Source organism: Tyto alba, unplaced genomic scaffold (assembly GCF_018691265.1).
Source record: "Tyto alba isolate M040663 unplaced genomic scaffold, T.alba_DEE_v4.0 Super-Scaffold_27, whole genome shotgun sequence".
In the NCBI taxonomy this organism is placed as follows: domain Eukaryota; kingdom Metazoa; phylum Chordata; class Aves; order Strigiformes; family Tytonidae; genus Tyto; species Tyto alba.
The window spans coordinates 7,985,255-8,010,837 of record NW_024881301.1 but is presented as its reverse complement, the minus strand read 5'-3'; the positions used below and the strand labels follow the sequence as shown (position 1 = coordinate 8,010,837).

Here is a 25,583-nt window from a genome sequence, read left to right as displayed (position 1 = left end):
CCCCAAGCCGAGCTGAGCTGCAGCATGTTGGGCTGGCCTTTGATGCAGACTGGTTGGGCAGGTTCCTGGGCGCCCCGAGAACCGGTCTGACAGGCCTGTTATGCCAACAAATTCTGGTATGATTCCATGCTCTCCAGAATGCAGAAACCTGCCCAGCCAGTTAAATGAAAGGCATATTAGGTTATCCATTGCACATTGTATATATCTTAGGTGCAGCAGATCTCCTCTCGGCATTCTCTAGTGTGGTCCACAGTGGCTTCCTCCTCTTACTTACACTTGAGGTTTATAGCTGGAGGGGAAGTCAATAGTAAATATTTATCACCCCGATCAAGAACAGAACTTTTCACAATTCAAACAGAAGGGTGAGTTTTGAAAGTCTTTCTTTAAAATTAATTTAAGATAACCTTAAGCAAAAATTTCTCTTATGCTTGAAGTGGTATAATGGCTATCTCCTTAATGTGTCTGAGTACTGCCAGTCTCTGTGGCGCTTGTTGACAGGATTTTTGTGAGTGCAGCTTTTTGACCCTTCTGTGTGCAGCTCAACATCATCTGCTCTGTCTGCAAGAGTATTTACTGGAGAGACAGTTCAATGAACTAAGCACAGGAGTGAGAGACAAACTCCACTGCCAATGACTTAGTATTTTGAGCAGATGACTTAAGTATTGCCTATTGGTCTTCTCCTTTATATAGTGTTTTTATAATCCCTGTCTCATAACAGCACTATAGCGACAAGGCATAGTGCCATTACAGTAAGATGTGTGGTTACTAATTCTTGCCAGACTAACTTTTTTAATTGTTCAATTTTATGGAGTGAGTTAATTATACCTAGATTTATATATTCAGAATTGGCTTCACGGTAAGATAGGAAATGTACTTGTCATTCTTATTGCTTTCTTTCTATGTACTTATTAGAAATGTACCTGTTTAGAATGAGTAACGGTGGTGGCAATGGTACCAAAACCAGTCTGAATCACAAAGAGTAGGCAGCCCTGAAAGTTATACCTGTATCTGCAACTGAATCCATTCACAGGTTGTGTGTCAAATAAGAAAAATTAAACAGTGTGAAAACAAAAGCTGTGGAATCTGGTAACTGATTAACTACTGGAGCACAGAAGTACTTGCTGAGCTGAATAGAAAGGAATGAAGACAGGTTTTGTCATGCCTGTTAGGACAAAATAACTCTTTAACTTAAGTAAATGTGAATCTCCTCGCCATCTGTGTAACTACATTTTTGAAAAGCCTCACATAGCTACCTCCATCTCCCTGGAAATCTTATTTTTGTCTAAGTGAAACAATTACCATTCTCTTTCATGATGTAAAAAAAAAAAATAAATCAGAGTCCCCAGTGGACATAAACCATGCGATACAAAAATATCTATACAGGATTATGTAAGACTTTATGGTAGTCACACAACGGAAGCTTCAATTATGGAGGTGTTTACTGCCAGCTATTTCCAGCTTGATGCAAAAATTAACATTATTACTCATTTGTAGAGTGCCAATAAACAGGCCTCCTGAGCAGCTCAAAAACTCAATAAATAGCAGATTGAAATGACCTTCTCATTAGAAACACTGTATCTGTGTGTGAAAGTTTTTCTTCAAAGTGTGGGAAAACAGAAAATAACATAGGGAAAGTTTTGTACTCTCATAGAAGCTAATGATATTAATCAGGAAAAAACATTTCATTTTTATCATCTCTCTTGATTTTGCTAACAAATATGGAAGCAAAACTTGGTAAGGAATAAACCGTTTTCAAAAGAAAAAACTATAGCTGGCTAAACTGCATGATTTGCACAGGGACTCTGTAGAGCCTACAAAATGCTAGAAGAAAGCTTTGATTTCTAAAGCTACCAGATTTTAACACAGCACATTTTTAAAATTCAAACCAAATAAATCAGTTTTTTCAAAATACTACTTGACATCCTCTCTCTCTACAGTTTATGTGTTCTATTTGGGATTTCCTCAGCTGCTTTTTTTTTAGGGGGCACTAAGGGCAAGGGCCATTGTTTGGGGATTTTTCTCCTCCAAGGTAAGTAAAATATTATTTCCCATATGTTGTTTATCTTTTGCTTGTTTTCCTGTCTCGAATTCTTGTAATTCACTACAGTAAAAGGTAGGTGGCACGATTTTGTTCACAGACCTGTAAACTTTTACTTCAGCCTTCCAAGCCTGAAACAGCTTCCTGAGGCTGAGATAAATATGCATAACTACTCAGGCTATTCATGTTAAGATGAGAAACATCAGTAGGAGCAAAACATTTCTGCATGCAGCATGGGTGCTGTGGCTTAGAGTCTGAGGACCAGGAACACTTCCGTGGGGTCCTGCAACAGCATCCCTCAGGTTGCTTTTTTTCTTTTTTTTTTCCCTCCATCAAGGCTCTCTAAAAGACCTGAGAGTTTCAGTTGAATAAATCCTGTCTGTTTCTGACTACAGATGAGGAGCAGTGAAAGCACTTCAAAGAAGAGGGTTTCTTGAAGTGAACAATGTTACTGGCATCAGGGAATTTGATCTTGGCTCGATTTCAAAAGTGGCTACGCAAGCAGCTTGAGAAGAATCAAATTCAACTAGTGGGGGTGATGGAGTGGCTCCTCCCTATTTTTCCAGAGAAAGTAACTACCTGTGCCAGACAGCAGTGGTGTGCTCTGTGCAACCTCCCAGCTGTAAGAAATCATACCATTCAGAGGACTGCCAGTTCCTACACTCCCAGTTCAAATCCCGTTTAGGTAGCAGATGAACTGTGCCACACGCTCTTATTTGCTGCAACTGAAGTTGGGCTCCTTTGATGTCCTTATTGGCAACTGCAACATACACTTCGTTAAATGAACGTGACTAGAGGGTTAAGCAATATATTTATCCGTCAGTGCAGATCCGCAAGTCAAGGAGGTTGTGAGCACACTGGCTGTGTATGTACATGTGCAATCTTCTAAATCTCATGTCAATAAATAAGGACTTCACTATTACATATATATATGTGTGTGTATATATATATTTATATATACAGGAAAAGAGTGATATATTTACCATTGTGTTTAAAGCAATTAAAATATTTAAACTGGAGTTCTCCAGTATAATTCAAAGCTGGTTTTAATCTTTACATCTAAATTTAAGGTAATAGAAGCAAAAAAAAAGTAGGCTTCCTGCTAATCTCTTTTAAGGCCATTCTGTATGCATACAGAGTGAGCTAGGTCACCTTCTGCTACCTGAGTGTTTAGAAACACTGATGAAGCCTCTGTACAACCCCACAAAAAGAGGGGAGTGGGGAGGTGTGAATTAAAGGCTACTTTTTATGTTATCTGTGCTGCAACATTGCAGTACTCCTATAATAGAAATCCAGTCACTAGTTGATTTGTTGGTAAATAGTCCAGTCATCAAGAAGGAAGGCATTACCACTAAAGTGTAATTAAAAATCAACAGCTTCACATACTATTAGTAAGATTAAGCATTTCAGACCAGCCAGGTCTAAAATGCGCTAGGATTAAATTAGAATCCCTTTTTGCAGAGTTGCTCATGGATAAGCATTCTGTCACCTAGTTTAATGTGCCATATTAAGGGTTATTTTGAAATCTGGACATGAGTCATGATACCATAGAAAGTTTTGTATCTGTTCAAGTGCAACAATGGTAAAGCATTTTTCCCACACTTTTATTGTCTAGGTGTGTGTGTTTACTCTTATGAGATGAATGAGATGCAGTTCCAGTTAGACTAGTGAGCTTAAGGCATCCAATAAAAGTGGATGTGGAATATCAGACTCTTCAGTAGTTTTCTAGTATGTTTAATGAGCCACACAGATCTATTCAGTAACTGGTGGCCAAGTATGTGATTGTGGAATACATAAAATAAAATAAATCTAGGAGGGAAATAAAAGTAAAGTTCAGCTGCTGGTCTTAATCTGTTACCACTTATTGCTGAGTAGATAAGAACAACACTGTAGAAGTCAATGGATTTATCTTGCTGTAAAGATCAATACGAAAGAATATGAGAATAAACGGCTCACATAGTTTACTGGAATATAAAATAGGTGACATAATTATTTTCCAGAGTGCTTCCTAGAAATAAAAAGACAGGTCCAATTTATGGTAATATACCTGAAAAATCGGCAAGAGGGCTATTTTATTGTTACTTATCAGATCTGTGTATATATTTAAGACATCTGTTTCTCTTAACTGAGGAAATTATTACTTTCCTACATCACAAACTTTTAGATTATAGAAGTTTCAAAAGTGGAATAAAAAGCTGCCAACAAGCATTATTTAAGAAGACTGGAGTGTCTATCACAACTGTTTCTTCCATAAGATGTAGCTAATTTTAGTTCTACCATATGTGTATTGATATGATAATGGATCAAACTTACAATGTAAGTCATTTTCTGCTGAGCTACTGAACACTGGATTTACTTTAGTTGAGAACCAAGTGGTTAAACAACGGTGGGGAGTGAGCAGAAAATTTAACTACAGGATTTTTCAAAATATTTCAGAATTTGAGGTACATATTTGATGGGAAACCAAGAGCATTTTAAAAAGGCGAACAACTGATTTAAAGCCTGCTTAACCACAGGTCAGCTTGGACTCCTGTCTAACAGTATTTCAAAATACTTCAGGAACGTTGAAATGCCATTTCAGATCCAATTTTATTTATGCTCTAGCTTCATATTTCTGATACTTTCTGGAGATCTGAATAATATAACAAGACGAAAATGGAACAGGTACTAACAATTATTAAATATCTGAATACCTAACTTTTTTCATACTGCTGTTAATAATCTAAAAAGTATGTTTGCAGCAGTGGCCCTTGCAAACTGAACCCCATTGTGTCTTCTAATCATGCCACTAAGTTGTCTCTGCAAGTGCTCCTATACATACCAAAATGGTCCAGTGGAATCGTGCGAAGGCAGAATAGTAATAGCAAAAAGCCGTTTTGTTTCTATTTCATTATTAAGGAGAACTAACTAAAAATAAAGGGTTTATCTCATGGCAGACAGTAGGGTCAGTCTCACTGAATGACAGAACATTGTCCTGCAATTTGGGCAAAAAACATTGGTAAAAATCTCGTGACACAAAATTGCAGCTTATGCCATACTAATTATACAAGCCTGTCCGTTTTCATACTCACATATTAAAATATGCTCTAAATTGTTCTGCTCTATGCTAAAATGACAAATGCATGGAAATCTGTTACAATCTAGAGGGCAGGGAGAGAGGAAGCATTGCCAATACATCTGTGTGTAAACCCCAGCAGTCAGCAGACTACAAATCCTCTGGAAAAGATAGATTTTGGCCGCATAGCCTGAATACTAGCAAGGCCCCTTCTGCCACAGTAGTACATCCCGAAGATCCTCTTCACATCTAAATCAGCAGGAAATTCTTTCAGGTAGGCTCCCCTTGTATGGGCAGCATTTGTTTTAATGCAGGCCTTCACACACCCCGTTGCTTTTCCATAATGTTTTGTGCCGGCTGCCAAGCTTAACCGCGGCACCTGCCAAAGCCTGGCTGATCGCCTTGGCTTTCTCCTGGCCAGACACAGGCTGAGGAGGAGCAGGCTGGGACATCGCCTGTCTGCCGCGGCGGGTGCGTGAACTGGCGGGGCCCATCGCTGCCCACGGCCGCGCGCGCGGGCGGGCGGGCAGTCCCCGCGGCGGCAGACCCTCAGCTCTCAGCTCTCGCGAAAGCGGCGCGGAAGCCTCGCGAGAACTCCCCGGACCCCGCCCCCCCCCGGCAGGAGAGGTGTTCGGGCCCGGCTTTGTCTTTTCCCGCCGTTTCGCGCGGAGCCGCCGGGAGCCAACCAGGTAACGGCGCGCGCGCCCCGCACCGCCGCCGCCTGGCAGCGGCCGCGCGCGTGCCGCTCCGCTCCCGGGCTCTGCGCCGCCGGCCGGGCCTTCCGCCGCTTTCACCCTCCCCCCGCCCCGCTTCCCCACGGCCCCCAGTCCCGTTGGGTTCCCGTCGGGGCACGTTGTAAACACTGGCTCCCGGCGGAAGGCTCTCCGTTTCGGAGGCTTTGGCCGGCCTCTCTGGCTCTGGGCAGAAGGGACGTGTGGGACATGCCCGACCCCTCCTTTGTCGTTCGGACCCCTGGGCGTGACATAAGCCTGGCAGGAAAGGGGCGGCTGAGGCGCGGGAGCTTGCTCCCGCCAGGCAAGCTCTGAGGTCATGGCAGGATTTCTCAGAGCACCCCGGCGTCTCTTACGAGTGAGTTTGCTGTATAGTGTTTGTGCAAAGTGAAAGGGAGGGGGGGGGGGGGAAACATAAAAATCACCGCTGGGAAGTACAAGATAGTTGATTTTGTAGGATCAGTTGGTGGTCTGGCTTTTTGGTGGGGGTCGGGGGTCAGGAAGCTTTGTGCTCTCCAGAATCACAGAGAGGCAATGTGTTCCTGTCGGCCAAGTATAAATACAGATAAGCAGCTTCAGTGCTTTATCGGTACTAACTGCCAGTGGTGTTGTCGTTCAAGAAACTGCAAAACTTGACGGTGCTGGAGGGAGTTGGTTGAAAGAGGGAAATACAAATGCCGAGGTTCATCTGTGAAAAGGTTAGTCAGGAGGATAGGAGCAAAGCTTTGTCTGAGGACTTTCAGGAGAGGGGCTGGCATTGTGCTTCCTTTTCCCCCTCAGGTAGCTTCCAGTTCTCTCCTTGCCAGCAAGTGTCTGTACATCCAGCTCAGGTGTTTTTTTTCCCTTAAGGACTGTAAACCCCTTTCTTAGGACTAGAGAGTAAGCAAAGAAGCTGACATCACTGAACGCCTTTTACACCTGTGCAACTGCCCAGACCTTTCAAAGGCTCTCCCTGAACACTCATTGGGGGCCCTCTATTTGAAGACAGGTTGAACACCTGTAGGAAGCAATGTATGATTTGGAGGTTTTGAAGCAGGTGAAGCTTGGGAAAACACATTGCTATTTTTTTCCCCCTGTTTGTACTCAGTTGATGTACTAACCATTTACAGAAGCTCTGAGCAAGTTTTGTGCATTTTTTTTTTCTTATAGTCATATTTGGGGAAAACAAAACAAAACCACTAGGGACAGCCTTTACCAATTCTAGAGTCAGATGCCCTTTTCCTGAAAACGATTCATCTAACATACATCTAAAACAGTAAGTGAGAGCAAGTTTGTTGATTTCACTGCCCTAGCACTTCACAGAGAAAAATATGGTTTATGAGTTATCTGTTGGTTAAGGTAGAAAAATATGATTTTAAAAGACATTCCTAATGTCACTAGGCAGTCACTTTCAAAAAGAAGCATTGTAAGATGTATTAATGTGACTGCACACAAAGTGGAGCATTTCAGCTGCAAAGATGCAAGCAGATTACTGTTCCACTGAAGAATTATAGGCATTGCTAATTTGAAGAGGTAATTTTATTTTCTGTTAAGGACTTCTCTTAGTATAAGAACATTTGCTAACTTGAAACCAGGTACTGAAAATGTCACTGAATTCTCTATGGACAGAGTATGTTAAAGCAAATGTGGAGCTACTTAATGATTACTGAGTGTTCTGTCAGCTCCATTACTGTACCATTTAAGTATCCTTATACTATAGAAAACATACAGTTCAAGTGTTCCTATGTTGTTGAGAATAATGCTTTGTTCCATTCATTCAATTATTTTAATTCCATTTTAAAGACAACCAGACTGAAAGAAAAGTGACTTGCTTAAGACTGCATGGAGATATGAGAAAGGAGACCAAAATTAAGGCCTCCAGGCCTTGCACTAGGTCACTGACCACCGGACTGAACATTTTTATCGTGGTGAATCTAGGGGACCAGCTAAACCAGTAAGCACATTCAGGTACTCTGAGTTGCTCAAAGGCTCTCAAGATAGGAAATGCAGCTTCTTGACTAATTGTAGACCTTGTGTCATGCGAACTACAACTATAACTTGTGCCTCAAAAATTTGAAAGCCAATTACTCCTTTTATTTGTCTATATGGGCATTGTGGTTTGCTTGCTCAAGCTGCTACTTTAGAGATAGTACAAAATACCTTAGGTTTGGGGTTTTTTCCCTTATTGTTATTTATATTACAGAGTAATAGAGATCACTGTGTCTACCTGGTGACAACACAGTCCCTGTTCGAAAGTGTTTGTTTAAAATTGACCACATCAAAATGGGGAAATCTTAGAATGTCCATTTTCACACACAAGGAACTGAAGGACAGAGAGATGACGTATTTCAACATTAGACACCCAGTGCCAATAGAATTGAATCTAACTTTGGATCAGACCCAGATCTGAGTACCATGTTTCCCTTGTAGCTTACCTGAGGGCATCATCTGTGCTAAGAAACCCTTCAAAAGAAGTAAGAATTATGGGTAAGATTTTTCTAAGTTGTGTAGGCAGTCTGGCTTTTAAGACAGAGCTGTCGGATAGTTCTTCTCAAATACTAATGTTTTGGGGGTTCATAAATTTTGAGATGAGTCTCCTATTTCCTTTTCATCAGGGAGTGGGAATCATTTCAGTGTAGAGTCACGAAGACTTCAAGGGAATGTGAGTTTTTCTTTGCAGAAGGGTGTCATCCATGTTTATGTAAAGGATGTATATACACAAATACATCTCTGAAAACATTTGACAAATGTTTTTGCTGACAGCCAGTCTTTGGAAGCATGGTTTACTTTTGGAAAACAGGAGTTCTGTTTAACTGTAGCTTTACATAGGAAGAGAATAAAGACTCTTAAGCATCTTAATCTAATTTTAAGTTGATAGCTGTTTAAGGGGAGGAAAAAACTTCTGTTAGTTTATAATTACTTGTAGCAAAATACTTAACATCTTCCACACTTTCAGGGTGACTGTCAGTATATAAATACAACTGGATGAGGATAGGCAGTAAGCTTTGTATTTCATCCATGGCTGCGAGTTATACTCTGATAAATGCAAATCTAAGTGTTGTCGATCTGTCATTACAGGCATACACCTGTCTTCAGAAACAGCTTCATAACTATGTAATTTAAGACTCAAAGTGTGAGAGTGAGCCAGTTCTGCAAATAAGTCAAAGAAGTTGGGAGCAGAAAAAAGTAAGATGAATGCCTCTGGAGGAAGCTGTGGGAGCCCTAGTTCTGCAGAACCTACAGGAGATTTCTTCAAGGAATTGTGGTCCAAACTGAAAGAATGTCATGATAAAGAAGTACAAGGTAAATTGTTAAAAGTTTGAGTTCCCAGAAGGCAGGCTGTTACCACAGGAAAACTTTGAACCAAAGTACCACACCGTCTGCATGGAACTAAATGGATTTTTGATGTCTTGTGTTATGTAGGAGGTTGGAGTGGATGATTACGAATGATCCTTACAGGTTGACCACCTAAGCTTGGCTTAACAGGATTAGATTTAAACTATCAAGTATAAATGGTTTGCTAGGTCAGTGAAGAAAAAGTAACACAATGTTAAATGGGATCTGTGTTTGCTTAGGAAATATTTAAATGTTACCTTACATTTAATGGATTATGATTCAAAGTTTCCAAATCAAGTTATTCAGGAGAATTTTTTGCCTTTTTCTTTTGCCTTTGGTTTTAGTCACTTTAGATACATTAAAATAATTTGCATTGTTTATTTCCTCTAACTTCTGCAAAATACCACTGCAGATTAATACTACTGAAGTGAAAAGTATTCCTGGAGTATTTAGTGTTCTAAGTGTTCTCAACAAAATTTATAATGGAGTTGCTTATTCTTAAATTATATTTTGTGACTTGTGATATAAATTTTACTATGGATTGGCTGTTAGCATATGTTCTTTCTTCAGTAGTGCAGGAAATTAATAACACTCAAAATAAAGAAGAATTATTGTACCATATATTTATATTCTTATTATAGTATTGTTTTATAAGTAGTATTCATAAAATATTTTGCTAAAAATACTTCATAAGAAGTTAACATTTTGTTCTGATAATCTTAAATCACACCATCCATTCTTTTGGATGGAATTAGAACAGTATTTGGCTGGATCTTCCAAAAAGCATATCCTTATGCATGAAACAGTATTTATATTAGGCTGGAATAAAAATGGGTGAGTTTTTGTCAATTAAGAGATTTAGTCATACAAGTGGATCTTTGTAGTCGAACCATTCCAGTGGCCTTGGTAGTTTCCACCAGCCTTGAAACAGTTCCAGGCTGTACCTTTAGGTCCAGTTATCACTTCTTAATGTCAAAAACTTTGGAAGATTGTTTTATGTGTAGATGTTTCATACCTCCCACTGAAAGTCTTGACTCAACAATTTGCAACACTGGGCCTTGACACTTTGTTTTAATAATTTAAAAAAAAAAAAAAACACCAAACAAAAAAACTTCTATTAGTTTGGCAACCGAAAGGAATGATGTACTAGATAGTATTTTGTTAGATTAAAAAAAGTATGTGTAACCATGTGAAGTATAATTTTATATTTTGACCCAAAACACAACAAAATCTTACTTATTTTTTGATTACTTTTTTTTTTTTTTCTTTTTTAAGTTCTTGATAGTTCTTTTCAGAGTGGGTGTGATGTCAACTGCAGATAAATGTGGAAGTACTGACAGAATGGGATCTGGCAATCCATGGCATGTCTGAACAACAAAAACTGAACAAACAAAAAGCTCTAATGTATAGCGTAATGTTAAGTGACCCCTTCTCTAGTTTCTTGGGATGTGTAGCACGTGATTTTAAAGTTTTGATTTTCTTTATGCAAGTGAAGATACTCTTTAGAATGCATGCTGGGTGTGGCCAGATAATTTTGCCACTAGGCAGTCTTTTTCATGCCTAGCCCTTTGTCAGTATGTCCCGCACTGTGTTAGGTAAAATTAGGTCTTCCATGATAACATCAAAGACATGCCTGAAGGATAGTTAATTTTTTCAAAAGGTGGGGATCCTCTTATAGAAAATGGTACTGGAAGATATTTTAGAAACATCAAACACAGGCTTGCCTGGACTTTGCTTGTTTCTGAAGTCTATAAATAAGAATTAAAATTGACTCATGAGTTTCCAATCTAAATGTCAGCAAAAAATTGTTTTAAACATGGAGGAAGGTGGATTAAGGGAAAGTTAGTAGTTGGAGAAAAAGCTTTTTGCATGTACAGTGCACAATGTACTAAACACTGTAATGGTGGAATTCTTATTATTTATTACAAATCCATGAAAAGTAGGATTTATGATAGATAATCTTAAAATGGTCAGGCATATTTTACAAGTTACAATATTTATATATCTACAGAATATAGACTAGAAATGGATTTTGTTACATTTTTATATTACTGTATTGTAAAGGGTGTATTTTCCCACCATGTTAGCTAACCAAACCCAGCTTCTTATAAACTGATCACTTGCAAAAAATTCAAAATTTTGGCCCTATTCAGACAAAATACCTATAATTTTCTATCAAATTAATTATGTGGCAATGGGTAGGACTCCTACAACCCAGTTTCCAAAAGTGTTGGGCATGGTCAATGTCAGTTGACTTTTCATGGATTTCAGAAGTGTTCAGCGACTCAGAATAATGCTCATTAAGACTATATTTACATTTATTTCCTACCTGTAGAATGTGTGGGATACTTGCGTAGTGGTCTCAAATTAGAAAGGAACTTAATAATACTGTTTATAACGTGACTAATTTCTGCAGGTGTTAATACTTGCATCTAGCTCAAAATAATTATATGGATACTTGCTGTGTGAGGGTTTTATCAACATGGTTCCTGAGGATGAATTCAAGTCTAAAGCTCTATACTAAAAAGAAGCATATTTCAGCATAGAAATGTGAGGAGAGTTTTGTGTACAAGAAATAGCCTAGGTTTTTTTTCCAATTATTCCTTACCTCTGAAAAGCAGAAGCTATCAATAGAGAAAAAACTGTAGTCACAGATGCAGAGAAAATTATGAGGAAAGCAATCTCATTGATAGATTGCTGTAGGAAAGGAAATGGCTGGAAGCTCCTCAAAAGTAAATAATTATAGAAAATGGGACTGGAAGGGATCTTAGAAGGTCATCTAGTCCATCTCTATACCCTTAAGGTGGGATTATGTCTGTGTCATTGCTGACAGAAGCTTGTCCAACCCTTTCTGAGAAGACTTCAGTAATAAAGATTCTACAGTCTTTCTGGGCACTGTCAGGTTTAAGAAAGTGCATTTAATGCATTTGAAAATTCATCAGAAGTTGTCATAGCCATTAGTTGAAATATTACAGGTACATAGTCTAATCAAGTTTCAAGGTTAATAAAATAATGTTGTGCATTTAATTAATCTGCCTAATGATAGTTTAAAGAAAGTCTCCATCACTTTAATGGGGACAGTGTGTCATTTACTAAAGCAGTTATGAGCCTAAGGTAGTGTAGATTTATATAGTCTGCAGCTTGTCTATTACATAGAAATACTGTGTGAAAGCTGAAATTCAGTCAGGAATGTACCTAGTGTAGTTTCACATAAATGTACATGCTCACTAGGGTGTTAAATAAGGAAATCTGAAAAAGCAAAGCTCTTTAAATCAGTATGCTTTAAATTTCCCAGTGCTCTGTAAAAGTAAAAGGGAGAGATTACACCTGATGTAGTAATTCAATGCTCTTGGATAAATGTAACAAACTGGTTTCCTGCCTTCTCATTGCAGTCATTCGAATGAATTAAAAATGCAACCTTTAAGTAACTAGTTTGGTTCCTCCTGAATTCAGGTGAGAGGGGAGATAGTGTTACCTGTAGCACAGTACTGGGCCTTTTGAGCACTGCCTCTTCAATTTGTGGCTCAGGTTGCCGATGTTACAATCCTAAATACTTGCTGAACAGACTACCTGTTCATACAGGAGGTGCATTGTTGTGCAGCTTCATTCCTTCCGATGGGCGTGGAGCAGCATTAAAGCACACTTTATAGGGGTTCTAATTGCAGATGCCTAATTGACTTGATGAATAGCAACTACTTAAGAAAAATAAACCCTCTTTCTATGCTGATCTGCATGATAGAACATAACATCTCACAGGTGTTAATCACTTAGAGATAAAAACAATCTTGCTATATTTCCTAAGAACATTTTCTTTTTAAAAAGTCTATATGCATTTTTATCTCATTGTCTCATGGCATCTTGTAGCAATCTGTGGCATGGGTTCCCCGAGGCTCTGGCTGGCCTGACTTACAGTGCAATTGTCCTGAAGAGTGAACCTTCTCAAGCAAGTAGTTTTCCCCTTGGAGTTGTTCCTAGTTGAGTGTGGTAAGGGAGAGAAAAAAGAAGTCTATTAGCTGCCTTTAACCTACATTTTCTATAGTAAGATGTAGTATCTGGTATGTGATTTGGTTTGGATTCAAAATTGTCAGAAGTTTTCTTAAAAGTGTTCTGGTTTCATTAAATTTATCCCGTTACCCTAAATGACTAATGCTTCTGCAAGAAAGCTCGCAAGACACCTTATGTTCAACCTGAAGTTTCTCACAACTCTTCATAGTTTGAAGAAAATATGGTGCTAGGAAATAATTATGTTACTTTCTGATGTTGTACAAAAATTTCTATTGGATTTGTATTTAAAAAATGTTATACTGTTGGAGTCTGATTATTTCTGACCATTTATTTATAATAGGAATGGCCAACTTGTGTGTTTGTGGTAGCACATGAATTTCCATAGCACTGCATCTCTCTTGTTAAGCTGTGCCATACTTAAAGCACCTTTATCTTCCTGCCCCTGTGCACATACACATGCACTCAAAACCCTGCAGGCAGGTTGGCTGGACTGCTGTCTGGCCCCTGGGCTGTCAGCTGGCCACTCCTGCCAAGAGCATCAGTTGTATTTGCAAATGCTTTTACTTCTGCACAGAACATACATTTGGGAGAGTGTGGGCCTTAGTGGGAGAAGGGCCACAGATAAAATATTCCTCAGTTCGCCTTAAGATACTCCAAAGAAGCTTTGTCTGAGACAGTCTGGTAGCATACTTCCAATAGAGTATGTTATCTTTGTGCTTTAAAGATTTGAATCATGTATTTTTAATGTTTCCTTTATGCATATACATTGTAATACATTTTTCAGTTCAGTGCTTGGATGCTACATTTCAAGTGTAGTATTATGTGTTTATGCATACACAAAATATTTTATGCTACTTATTTTGGCATAGTCAATGAAAATATATTGACAGTGCTTGGTATTCATGTGTGGTTTGGTGTTTTGTTTTTTGTTTTTTTCTTACAAAGGTGTTTTTATACCTGCTTAAGTGGGAATCTGCGTGTTTAAAATCCCTACTTCCTAGAGATGATAATAGCTATATTTGTTTCCAAGATCATGTAGAACATACTTGAAGTCCAGAATGAACCATTTTCTCTCCAAATTAGTGACATTTTTTCTCTCTTTTGCAGATGTCATTGGCAAAAGGAGAGTTTGTTTCACTCATTTTTTTGAATCGGAATTCTATAACATGTATTCTTCTTTCCACTTTTCAGGCTTACAGCTGAAAATATCTAAGTTGAAAAAGGAAAGATGCTTGTAAGTACTCATCCTAATGATCTAATTTAATAAAGGAGAGTCTGAGTACCATTAACTAGCTATAATTCTTGTAAGATCAGTTGAAATTTCATGGATTCTTCCTTCAGACATGTATAAAAGTCTGCTCACTTTAATTCAGCTAAAGTCATCTAAAGATGTATGTAATTCTTTATAGGTTGTGTAACCTGAACACAGGGTTTGCCTTCCTTGAACAAATGACTTCTAAGGCTTTTTTTATATATAGTATTTCTAGGATGCCTATCAAGATGTTGACATTTCTAATACAAAAGATAATTAGGGAGACATTTTAAAATTGAGGTCAAATCTGTAGAGTAAGTGAGTGACAACATGCCAACTTTTTTTTTTCTAACTTTTTTTTTTCTACATGTTTACCTTTAGTATCAGGTGTTGTTTCTTAACTCAGCTTTCAGTCATTCAGTAAAGATTCTGGTAATAACCTTGCTAATTTTCACTCAATTCTTACATTTTAAGACATATGTAACTACTTTTGCAGTTGTTATTTGCTACTAATTTTTAGTTCTGTTCATTTGAAGCAATTTGGGGAAAAAAAATCTGAATTACAAGATTTACATGTACAGTAGAATCACAATATATATATTTACAGCATTAAACCAGGTATTATTTTTCCTCTGAAAGCCATATTTAATTAAGTGATAAGAGATATGCTAATGTGATTCTTTATTTAAATTTTTACTTCTGGTTTAATTATATTAATACTATGTTAATACTACATATGACCTGTATTATGAGTTGCACTTTATGAAGTGCTGTGTAGGAGGAATAAAAATAAGCTACTTGATCTTTTTCCACTCTGGAAAACAATAAAATATATATGTTAAAGAAATTAAACTCTTCTTAAAATTATCAAAAATACTCCATATTTGCATTCCCAGCATTGCCATCTGAAGTCAAAGATATACAATCTGAGTTTTAAAGTGTAGCCACAGTGCTCTCAAGCATAGTTTGCACTTTTTCATAATTAATGTTTCTGTTGTCATCTAGTCAGTTTTCTTCCTCATTAATATCTATTACGATTTTTAGTTGTCTCTTTTGTAGTTAACATTTTTCAAATTGTATAAGCAGAAAATATGTAGCTAGCCCCCTGTTCCCCCACATACGTACTTGCTCCTCAGGGTCAAGAATTGTCAGCTTTTATATGGCTTCTTGTTCAGTCTCCATCACTAGTGTATACTATTTGCAGCTGCTGTTTAATTGTGCGTAAGAGTTTACAAATTATTGAGAAAAAAAAGACTTTACAAATTATTAAGAAAAAAAAGTGGCGATAGAGTCCAGTTGCTTATTTGATCTGCTGGTGAACTTTTAGTCAATTGGAAATATGAATTCATATGAACTCTATCAAGATTTTGAGATCAGGGTGTATCATGGAGAGTTGTCAGATCTTTCATTAAAGTCCAAACAGCATATGTGTTGTTTACATATTAAAGATATGCTTTCTGAACGTTAAGATTGATATTGCAGTATGACAAGGAATATATATTTTAGTAGATTAATTTATATTAGGTTCTTAGATGGCTTTCAGTTAGCAAATATTTGGTGCTATGTTTTATACTTAAAGGCTACACCTACTTTCTTGGGGGAAAAAACAAAACAAAACAAACAAACAACAATTTGACACCTTATTATTTCTTATGTTTAATTCACAAATGAAGTAGTTATTTCACTTTTAATCTGAAAGGATGAAATGATCTCTTGCTGTTATTGTTAATTTAACCTGGTGTATCATGAGTTCCTTCCACATTCTGAAATCTTAAATTGATCAGTTAATTTTCGAGATGATGAATATTATCAGTGATGTGACTGAACACATACCAAATGGTTTAATTATTGTTTGTTGGAATCTTTCTACAATTACCACATTGTAGATACAGCACTCTTACATAGGAGGTCTTGTTCTCCTTGGTGCATTGGAATACCTGAGGTTTAGTATTTCAGACTTGGTAATCAGCTGACAATGAGCGCCTTATTTTGTATCCCACTTCAGCATTGGAACTAATGACTTGTAAATGCTAGGTCAGAGACCATTCATTATGCAGAGTCCCTTCATAGCCAAAAATGTCTGTCATGTTTATCAGGTGCACTGGAATTCTAAAAAAGAAAGCCTAGTTCCTTCTGTCGTTTTATATTCTTAATGTGACATTAATGTGACATTTTATAGGAGAAAAAAGATGGAAGGCATGGAGTATTAGTGTATGTTGATGTCTCTTTTTTTTTTTTTTTTTTTTTCTTAACAAATAATGCCATAGAATGACTTAAATGTAGCTTGAGAAAAGATTGAAAATTTTGTTATTTTAGGCCTTCCGTAAGTTGCATAAACTGAAATTTTTTTTTTTTTTTTTTATGCCATAAACATCGGAAAAAAAGAGACTACTTTTGTCAGACTTCAAGTTTTTCCATGGCCTGGCTGTAGTTGTTTAACGAATGGAGATAACAGAACTTTAACACTTTGTCCTCCCGAAGTGAAAGCACACGTTATATGGTCTCTCATGCTGTTTGCATGGAACAGTTTTATATGTTGTATACACAGCTGAAAAGGACAATATTAAGTCTGGATGGTAGTAGAGAAAAATAAAATATCTGTACTTAAATTTCAGAATTAATAAAATATGTCTGTGATTGTACAGTGCAGAAACTGCAGGTTGCCCCATTCACCGTATGACCCATGATTGTTAATTTCTTTTATTTTTCCAATACCAACAATATGAAAATGTGTTTGATTAACCTATCTTAAAGGGATAGTGCTGATTTAAAAGTATGCCTGTGTAAAAGGATTGTATCAACATGTTAGTAAATATGTTTTCATTTCCTGTTGTGTGTGTGCTTAGCAGCTTTTTGTGAGCCAATTTCATGGCTTCCTCAAATAATCCATCTCAGGCACACTGAAAACAAACACCTACTTTCATGGGATATGCAAAGGATTCCATGGTAAAAAGGACAGCTGGGAATGGATTCTCAGAAGGTAGCCATTGTCATGTTACATAGATTCAGCTGCTTAGCTTTCACTGAAAGTTAATTTCCTTGTAGAAAATATTGTGCTTGTTCCTCATACCTTGTTTGCATCTTAAAGAGATGTTGTGATCTGATAATAAAAGTGAAGAGGAACTAAAATAGGGAGGTGAATGTTACTGCTTTTCCTTAGCTCTTTTTAGGAGGAAATGTTATTTGTTAATTAAATAGTCCTGGCTTTTAGAGAAGGTATTTTCTCCAAGATAATCTGAGTTGTTTTGAAAAAGAGTTGTCTTCACTGTATTCATATTATGTAAATCCATGTTCTATAGACCTGAGAATTGCTTTTTGAAGAACTAAACCTCTAGTGGATCTAACAATTTGTCAGAGCTTTACAAACCTAATGTGGTTTGCCACACTGCAAGATACACTCACCCCTGAGACAAGGCCAAAATTAACTGATTGTGAAAGCCCCCAATTAGCTTCCCAGCAGCTCCGCAACACATTAAAATAAGAGAAGTGCCTGAGCTTATGTTCCCAGAAATTGTTGCGTGAATACTTTTAGCTTTTATGCCTTGACTGTCATCAACTCTAATTTTTGTCCTGAGCAAAAATCAGATTTATGAACAGAAACTCAGCTGTAATATGAACTAGAAACTAGCTGCTCCTTTCCTAACTCAGACATTTCTAAATTACCATTCATCAGAGACACTTGCTTCATTTATCTTCAACTCCATATTTGTGCTGATGATAATCACATTTCTCAAGAATATAAAAGAAACATGCAGAGAGAATTCACTGTTGAAAAACAAATAGCTGTAATTTAAAGCTAGAACTAATTTTTCCTCTATTTGATTTTTAGGGATGCCGAGAGACTTGAGGAGTTTTATACCAAGAACCAACAGCTCAGAGAACAGCAAAAGGCACTGCACGACACTATCAAAGTTTTAGAAGACAGGTGAAGTAATGTCATTTAGCTTTTGAATTTGTTTTGCTCATACAGAGCGGCTCTGGGTACTTTGAAAGTTGGGTGTATCATTTTTTTTTAGTAAACCAGTAATTTTCTAATACAATCCAAATAGTGTGTTTTAAAGAAAGGTGTAGATTTTTTATTCTTCGTACTGAATTATTTTTTTTGTTATTTTGTTATTTTTGAAGTGCTTAACTTGCTTAGTTACAATTAAAATAAATAAAAGTTAAGTAGGTCAGCTTTGGAGGCAGACAGCCATTTTAAAGCACATTCTTTTCCATCCATTTTTGTAGAGGTAAATTTGATACCAGTTGAGATGTAATACAAGTACAAAACCCAAGGGCAAACTATATCATATAGTTTGAAACTCATGAAATAACTCACTAGGAAATCTTTCAGATTTGAGGGGGTCTTTTCTACCAGTTGTCTCTTTTATCTAAATTTGATCACAGGCTCTGTCTTTTCCTTTCTTTTGGACGTAGACATTCTAATCACCTTTTGACCTGATTTGCCTTTCCCTCATTTGTTCCTGTTTAATCTGGTATAGAAAAACAAAACCAATAGACATGAAATTACAATGCATGTTTTCATCTTCAAAAATGACCCTGTTTTGGAAAGTGATACTAAATGTTCTGCTAATAGACTCCAAGAACCTTTCTGGGAGTAGGAGATCATTACACAGTAAATCATTTTCCCACATTCCTATTACCTCAAATTTTAGAGCTATGATACTCAAATTTTGCTTTCAACTCTGTTTCTCTGTGAAAGGCATTAGGGATAAACTTGTAACCATGCAGGTAATGAACTTTCACACCACATAGGTAGAGAGACATTTGCAGAGTGGATGAACCTTTCTAATCCCTTAGTAGATGAAGTATTCCCATTGTGGAAAACAAAAGGATTATTTAAAGTGGTTTAATACAAGAAGATGATAATACTGTGTTTATTACACAGTCAGATAAGCTAGGATGAAGAGGTATTTCAGTATTTTACTCTTTCCATAATTCCACAGTGTTAAAATACCCATAAACCAGGATGGCTTTTACTTGCGGTATTCAACTGTGGAATTGGAAACTTGGTGGTTGGTTTGTTTGTTTTTAATACGTCATGTCCTAGCAGCAGCAATGCAGAACTCTTAACTAATTGGTCTCTTATTTAGCAGGCAAAATTGATTCTGGTTTTCACTTTGGTATTACTGTTGGCTTTTTGGTGTGTACCAGAAATAAATACAATTCATTTATCACCTGTAAGATGAACACACATTTCACTGCATGAATGAATGTGTCAAGTAAGATGGAGTGATTTTAACAAGTCCTTTTCTGATAACAGATGTGCTTTAAACAGCTGATCTAAACCATTAGAGACTGTGGAGGCAGTGCTTCATTTGGACTTTCAGATCCACTTCTAATTATTGGTGTCTAGATAAAGATAAAGGATTTTGCATTTGCTTGGTACTTGTTACAGAGTAAACATTCTATTTGTCCTCATTTGATTACTTTGCTTAATGACAGCGATATATTCTTCTTAGATGAAGTAGTAATTATATTTACTGAAATTATCTGATTATTTGTATTTCCTTGAATGAACTTTACTTATAATGAATGGTAATTCATATCTGACAGTATTTAGTAGGACATCTCACAAAGGCTATCAGTGGCAAGGTGTAGCATGCTCCACTTTTAATAAATAATATATGTTGTTTTAGAAGTATCCAGTACCTACAGCCATTTATGCAAATGCTAGTACATGTATTAGGTCGTTCAAAAATCTCAAAATACTCCTGTGTCAACATATAAAACCACAGTACTTAGTGGTATTCTGCACAGTTGTCAGAAATGTTCTGTTTTCCATTGTTCAGAAGGTCTGTTAAGTGTAGATATCTGCTTCATGTATGGCAATATTTTTGTAACAGAAGGACTCTCTTCTCTTAATTTTATTGTAGATTAAGAGCTGGATTATGTGATCGTTGTGCTGTAACCGAAGAACATATGAGAAAGAAGCAGCAAGAGTTTGAAAATATCCGGCAGCAGAATCTTAAACTTATCACTGAGCTTAGTGAGTTTTATCCATGAATCTGAAGGCAAAACATACAATTTTGTAAACTAGTTCTTCATGGATTCCTGTAACTTGATATAATTTATATATAGTGTGTTTAGTAGTCCAAGAAATTCGGTCAGGGGATACTTAACTCTACAGTCTGAAAATATTTAACATACCAATTACTAGTCATTTGATCCACCTTCTTAGATTGAAGTGTTGATATTGAAAGTGAACTGATGTCGAAAATCTTACAGTGCAAAATAGCTAATTTAGATAAAATGTGGCTGCTTCTGTTTATTCCTACAGCTAAGGCATAGAATGACTGATTGCCAGCTTTCCTAAGGAAACCCTGACTTCAGAAGTAACTGGTGATCACAAAGTAGCAAGTTCAAACAGAAGTTCCCTGGGTCCAGCCTGTGTCCTGTAGTTGGTCTTGGAGTTTAACTGCAGTAAACCCATAACCTTCACATAACCCTCAGAAGCCACAAAAGAATTGCTCTATACCAGGCAGCTTGTAGCCAGCTCATTTTGATTTCAGGAAATAGTACATACGGGACAGGAAAAAATAAACTTTGTTCTAGGTGATATGAAGGCAGGACACAACAAATCTCTTCATAAAGAGTTTGGAAAGATTGGTTATATAAAGTGCTAAATAATAGAAGACAAGATTTAAAAATGTTAATGGTATCTTTACCATTAATTAATTATTTTGTATCATTTAATTGTCTTGCTTGATCAAGAACAAGCAGACATTCAGTGAGATTTAAAATATGGGAAATGCCAGACACAAGAAGTAGCTTTTTGGTGTTTAATTAAATTATAGAAACACTAGGTTTTGTGCTAATATAAAATACATCAATTTTTCAAGGACTTCTAGTATTGGATATTTATATAAAAATATTCTGAATCTTTGAGTTTAATGATTAACAACAAAGAGGGTACAAACAATCTTTAACAAAGTTCTGAGCCAGAAAAATCAAGGTGAGACCTATTAGATACAAATCATCTTGAATGTTACCTGACAGAACAGTAGTCTTCTGTGGGTTGAGATCTATATGACAATTTATGCGTTTCTTGCAACCAGCAAGAAGGTCAGTCAAGAATAATCCAGAGGTAAAAAACACATTAAAAAAATAAGAACAGGAAAGTAAAAGTTGGGAGGTATCACTATATTTGTTTGAGATAGCGTGGAAAAAGGCTGAAGGTAGTGCAGTAAGATTGTGTGAATTACAGGCAAATGAATTGGAAATTAAGAAAAGTAAAATAAAAAAATTCTGATTAGTCTCTTATATTCCAAAATACTTAACAGGTTTTTAAGAAATAGCGGTTTTTCCCATTCTCTCCAATTAGCTCTTTGATTTGGTGGCTCAAACCAAATTCTATGTACATGGACAAAAGTAATGATTGTGTAGAACTAATATTATGATCTGGTAATTGTGACACCTTTGCCTTTTCTAACACATCATTTTAAAATGTTTTTAATGATTAACTTGAAAATTCATTTTGGTAAGCCATAGAGAGTGTGTATGGTATTAAGTTTTAGAATTGGTTCTGTTTCCTTAAAGGACCTGACAAAATTAGGTATATGATATGATGTTAACATGTGTGCATTGATATTTTTTTTTCCCCCTCTGTTTTTTTTTTTTTTTTTTCCTGTAAATTATAGTGAATGAAAAAAACAACTTACAGGATGAAAATAAAAAGATAACTGAACAGTTCCAGCAATTACAGAAGGAGTTGGAGTAAGTTTTGACGGTTTTTGGATATTTCCTGCTCCCCTCCCATTCCTCAGTAGTAATGTTGGGGAATATAAATATGAGCTTTTAAGTCTTTAAAACTTCAGTTTCTTCTTTTAATAGATTGTGAAAAGATAGTCTACTGCCACTATAGCAACATAAAACTAGCATCTTTGTGTTGTGGAGATTTTTTTGCTTTCTTTTATCTGTGTCCATCTCTTTTTGTTTTTAAACTGAGAGATATAAATTTATCATAGAAATTCTGTTTGACTTCGTGATTGTTCAGGATTATTCTGGTCACAGTGCATAGCAAAGGCTTACATCTCATTGTTTTATTCTTCTGTTGACTCTTTACCAATTCTTTCCTCCTAGGTTAAGACTTTAGAAAAGTACTTTCTCAGTTAGTCAAAAAGTTCCAGGATCTTACAACAAATGTTTAAAATAAAACTTATGATAATTTTACAACTTTAAAAAGAAAGAAAAAAAAAAAAAAAAAAAACAAAAACACCAAAAACATAGTGAACTTTGAAAGAAGACCATAAAAATAATGAGCTACAAATTGTAATCTTATATGACAGCAAGAATGTGCCATATAATGTTCTTAATATGCAAATAAGGTGCACGGTGCAAGGCAGAGGTAGTATTCCTTTCTTGTACAGCAGTGGTCTGATATCATCTGAAACTCAGTTTTGCCCATCTGTGAACAAGTAGAGTTAGGTCCATGGGGGGAATGGGACAGGATGCGCGGAATTGGTACGTAAGGCTTTTTCTGCATGTAATTTTTTCTTGTCTTTGCCAGAAAGTAACTTTGGTAGAGGAGCAAAACAACTTTGGAATTCAGTTCAGAATATCTGGGATCCTGTTGCTTTGTATTTCTTGGTTTGTCTCCCATCTTTTGTACCTTCATCATCCTTTCTTTTTATTTCCTCCTGATGCATTTCATTTACTCAGAGTAACATATTTTATGACGCTAGGAGTACTTCAACACCAAGTAGTAACAAATTTCTGTATGCTTCCAAGTGTATAATTGTTTCTCAGTAATGATTCTCCTGTGCAGCTTGACAGCAGTTAGGAGGTGAAATGAAAAAAATTGACACCAGACAGATCCATCCAGACTTACTAGTTTGATCCCCCAGTCTTGCAATTTAGCTTCCAGTAATGATCTCCAGCAACTGTAGGAAAGTTGAGAATGACTAATGTTAACACTAAGTTATTTGCTTTTCATGTTAAGTGGTCATTTAAATGAGTGCAGAGTTGAGTGGATGAACAGTAATTAACAAGGATGGTCCTGCTGTTTGTAATATAGCCACCGCATTTGGTTGGTTTGGTTAACTATAGTCACGTTACTTTATTTACAGTGGACAACTTAGATCAATATAATGTAGGTGCAAGATAATAGACTGTTTCTGGTACATAACATGAAATTAGATTTTTACAATCTTCTGTATTTTGTTACTGAAGTTTAATGTCATAGGAAACAAAAAATCTAAGAATCCTCTATAAAAGAGAAATCAATGACATTTTAGAAGAATTGCGTTATCCGATCCTTTATCAGATTAGGATTTCATTATGCATGGTCTCAGATAAATGTTTCCATGATTCAGAAATTATTTATCGCGTACTGATGATGTATAGTATGTATGGCAGACTCTTCGAGAGTTTTTTGTGTGGTGGTATGTAGAAATTACCTTTTGGTTTGCATAGAAGTAAGGTACAGAAAAATATATTTATAGTAGGCTAATTTGCCATACAAGGCCACATGTGCCAGTAAACCTAAAGAAAACTCTTAACAGCTAACTTAAATTTGCAAAGCAACTGCATGAATATGTCATTTTGCTGTTTGATTTGTTTCTTAAAATACTGTTAGTAGATGATACAGCTTTCCACTTTTGGTGCTTTCTTTGTACATGTGCTAGAAAAGAGGAATTATGAAATCACACAACAGGATTTGTCAAGACTTCAGAGCATCAGTGTATCAATATTTGTCATTAAATTTGTCATGGTGAAAAGCCTAACTGCAAAAATGCTTTTTGTCTCAAGTCAAGCAGCTTTCCAGTTTTCCATTAATTTATATAAGATCTTGTGATTCATTTCAGTGCAAGCAGAAATATATCCGTATTTCCTCTTCTTCCCTTAGATCACAACCTTACATCCTTCTCTTTATAGTTAGGAAATTATCTTTTTGGCTCATGTTTTCTCTTGAGAGTTGTAAGGAAAAGTGCTACTGCAGAAGGATGACCAGGCAGTCTGGGTTACATTTCCTTGTGTTTTTCTTTTACTGGCTCTTCCATTTCTCACTATCATCACCATATGACCGGTAGCAATGCCCTTATTAAGTACTAAACAAACCATATTTAAGTTAAAAGAACTGAAATTAACGCTTTTTTGTTGTTATTTCTTTGCTGTGTCTAGATAGTTTTTGGAGATAGAAGACATAGTTATTTGTTACGCTAATTTTTATATGCTGACTCTGTAACATGCTGTTAGAGCTGATAGTGTGAGAGAAAGCAAACTTCATAACCCATTTTGTGTTTTAAGTTACTTGTTTTAGATGGTTTATATTGCTTTTTACACTCCTTTCTGAAGACCTTTGTGAGGCGAGTAAGAGGTAACATTCAATGCTCTGGAGAGTAGTTGCTTTGAATATAGTGCTGTTCATTACTATTTAAAATTGTCCAACAGCTTGTTTTATATTTAAGACAGTATTCTTGGGGTATGCAGGGACTTCCATACAGGGAGAGAGACACTAGTTTTCATTCGAATAGTACATTCTTCAGAGGATGAGCTAGAAACTCTACAGTCCCTAGTTTCTTTGAGGGAAATTCTAGCATAGTGCAGTAGTTAAACGTTGACTTCAGATGTGAAAAACTAGGGTTGTATGCCATTCTTAGGCTAGATGGAGCAATTATGAATTTGTTGTCAGATCTATCTAAAAACTGGGTTCTAGTATTGCTTTTTTACACTGTGATGTTATTGAGATGATTGTATTTTCTAAATTGTTGCTTTCTTAAACCATATGATTTTCCTGCTTGCTGAAATAGAAGCTCTTCATCTAGCTGACTTGGGGTTTTATTTTACCACATAATTTGATCTCCAGGGAACAAAAGCAACAAGCAGTGGAATTAGAAGAAGGAGTCATTCCAGATTCTCCAGTTCTGACTTCTTCGTTTTCCATGGTTAATCGTATGAGAAGAAAAAAAGAGAATAGGCATATCCGATACACAGAACAGACACACACAGATTTGGAACTTGCAGAAAGCAACAGTGGTAAGAGTACTGTATTTTTTTTTTTTTGATTAAAATATATTTTTAAGGGGTAAAGAAAAAAATGATGTATAAGTTTGATTGCAGAGAGTGAAAACCAAAAAAAAAGTCTTGTGGCTTGTTTGGTTTGGCTTTTTTCCATTTACGGTATAAGTGGAAGTCAGAGGAAAAATGTCTTTAGCAGTAACTGTTATATCGACAATATGCTCA

General features: G+C 36.4%; 1 protein-coding gene across 5 annotated transcripts in view; it reads left to right on the top strand.

Moving 5' to 3' along the window:
• The first annotated feature begins 227 nt into the window (after nucleotides 1-227).
• Nucleotides 228-25,583, top strand: part of RBBP8 (RB binding protein 8, endonuclease) — a 43,241-nt gene continuing 17,885 nt past the window's right edge. The window contains exons 1-8 of one of the 5 annotated variants that reach the window (XM_042798199.1): nucleotides 5,764-5,782; nucleotides 8,234-8,290; nucleotides 8,882-9,106; nucleotides 14,336-14,378; nucleotides 18,226-18,321; nucleotides 20,276-20,388; nucleotides 22,040-22,115; nucleotides 25,207-25,376. In XM_042798199.1, the coding sequence (XP_042654133.1) occupies nucleotides 8,995-9,106; nucleotides 14,336-14,378; nucleotides 18,226-18,321; nucleotides 20,276-20,388; nucleotides 22,040-22,115; nucleotides 25,207-25,376 (610 nt within the window). In that variant the 5' untranslated portion in view covers nucleotides 5,764-5,782; nucleotides 8,234-8,290; nucleotides 8,882-8,994. Of the gene's footprint in view, nucleotides 363-5,718; nucleotides 5,783-5,835; nucleotides 6,183-6,973; nucleotides 7,080-8,233; nucleotides 8,291-8,881; nucleotides 9,107-14,335; nucleotides 14,379-18,225; nucleotides 18,322-20,275; nucleotides 20,389-22,039; nucleotides 22,116-25,206; nucleotides 25,377-25,583 lie in introns of those variants that run through there. The other 4 variants (XM_033001139.2, XM_033001137.2, XM_042798200.1 and 1 more) reach the window with 4 other exon arrangements.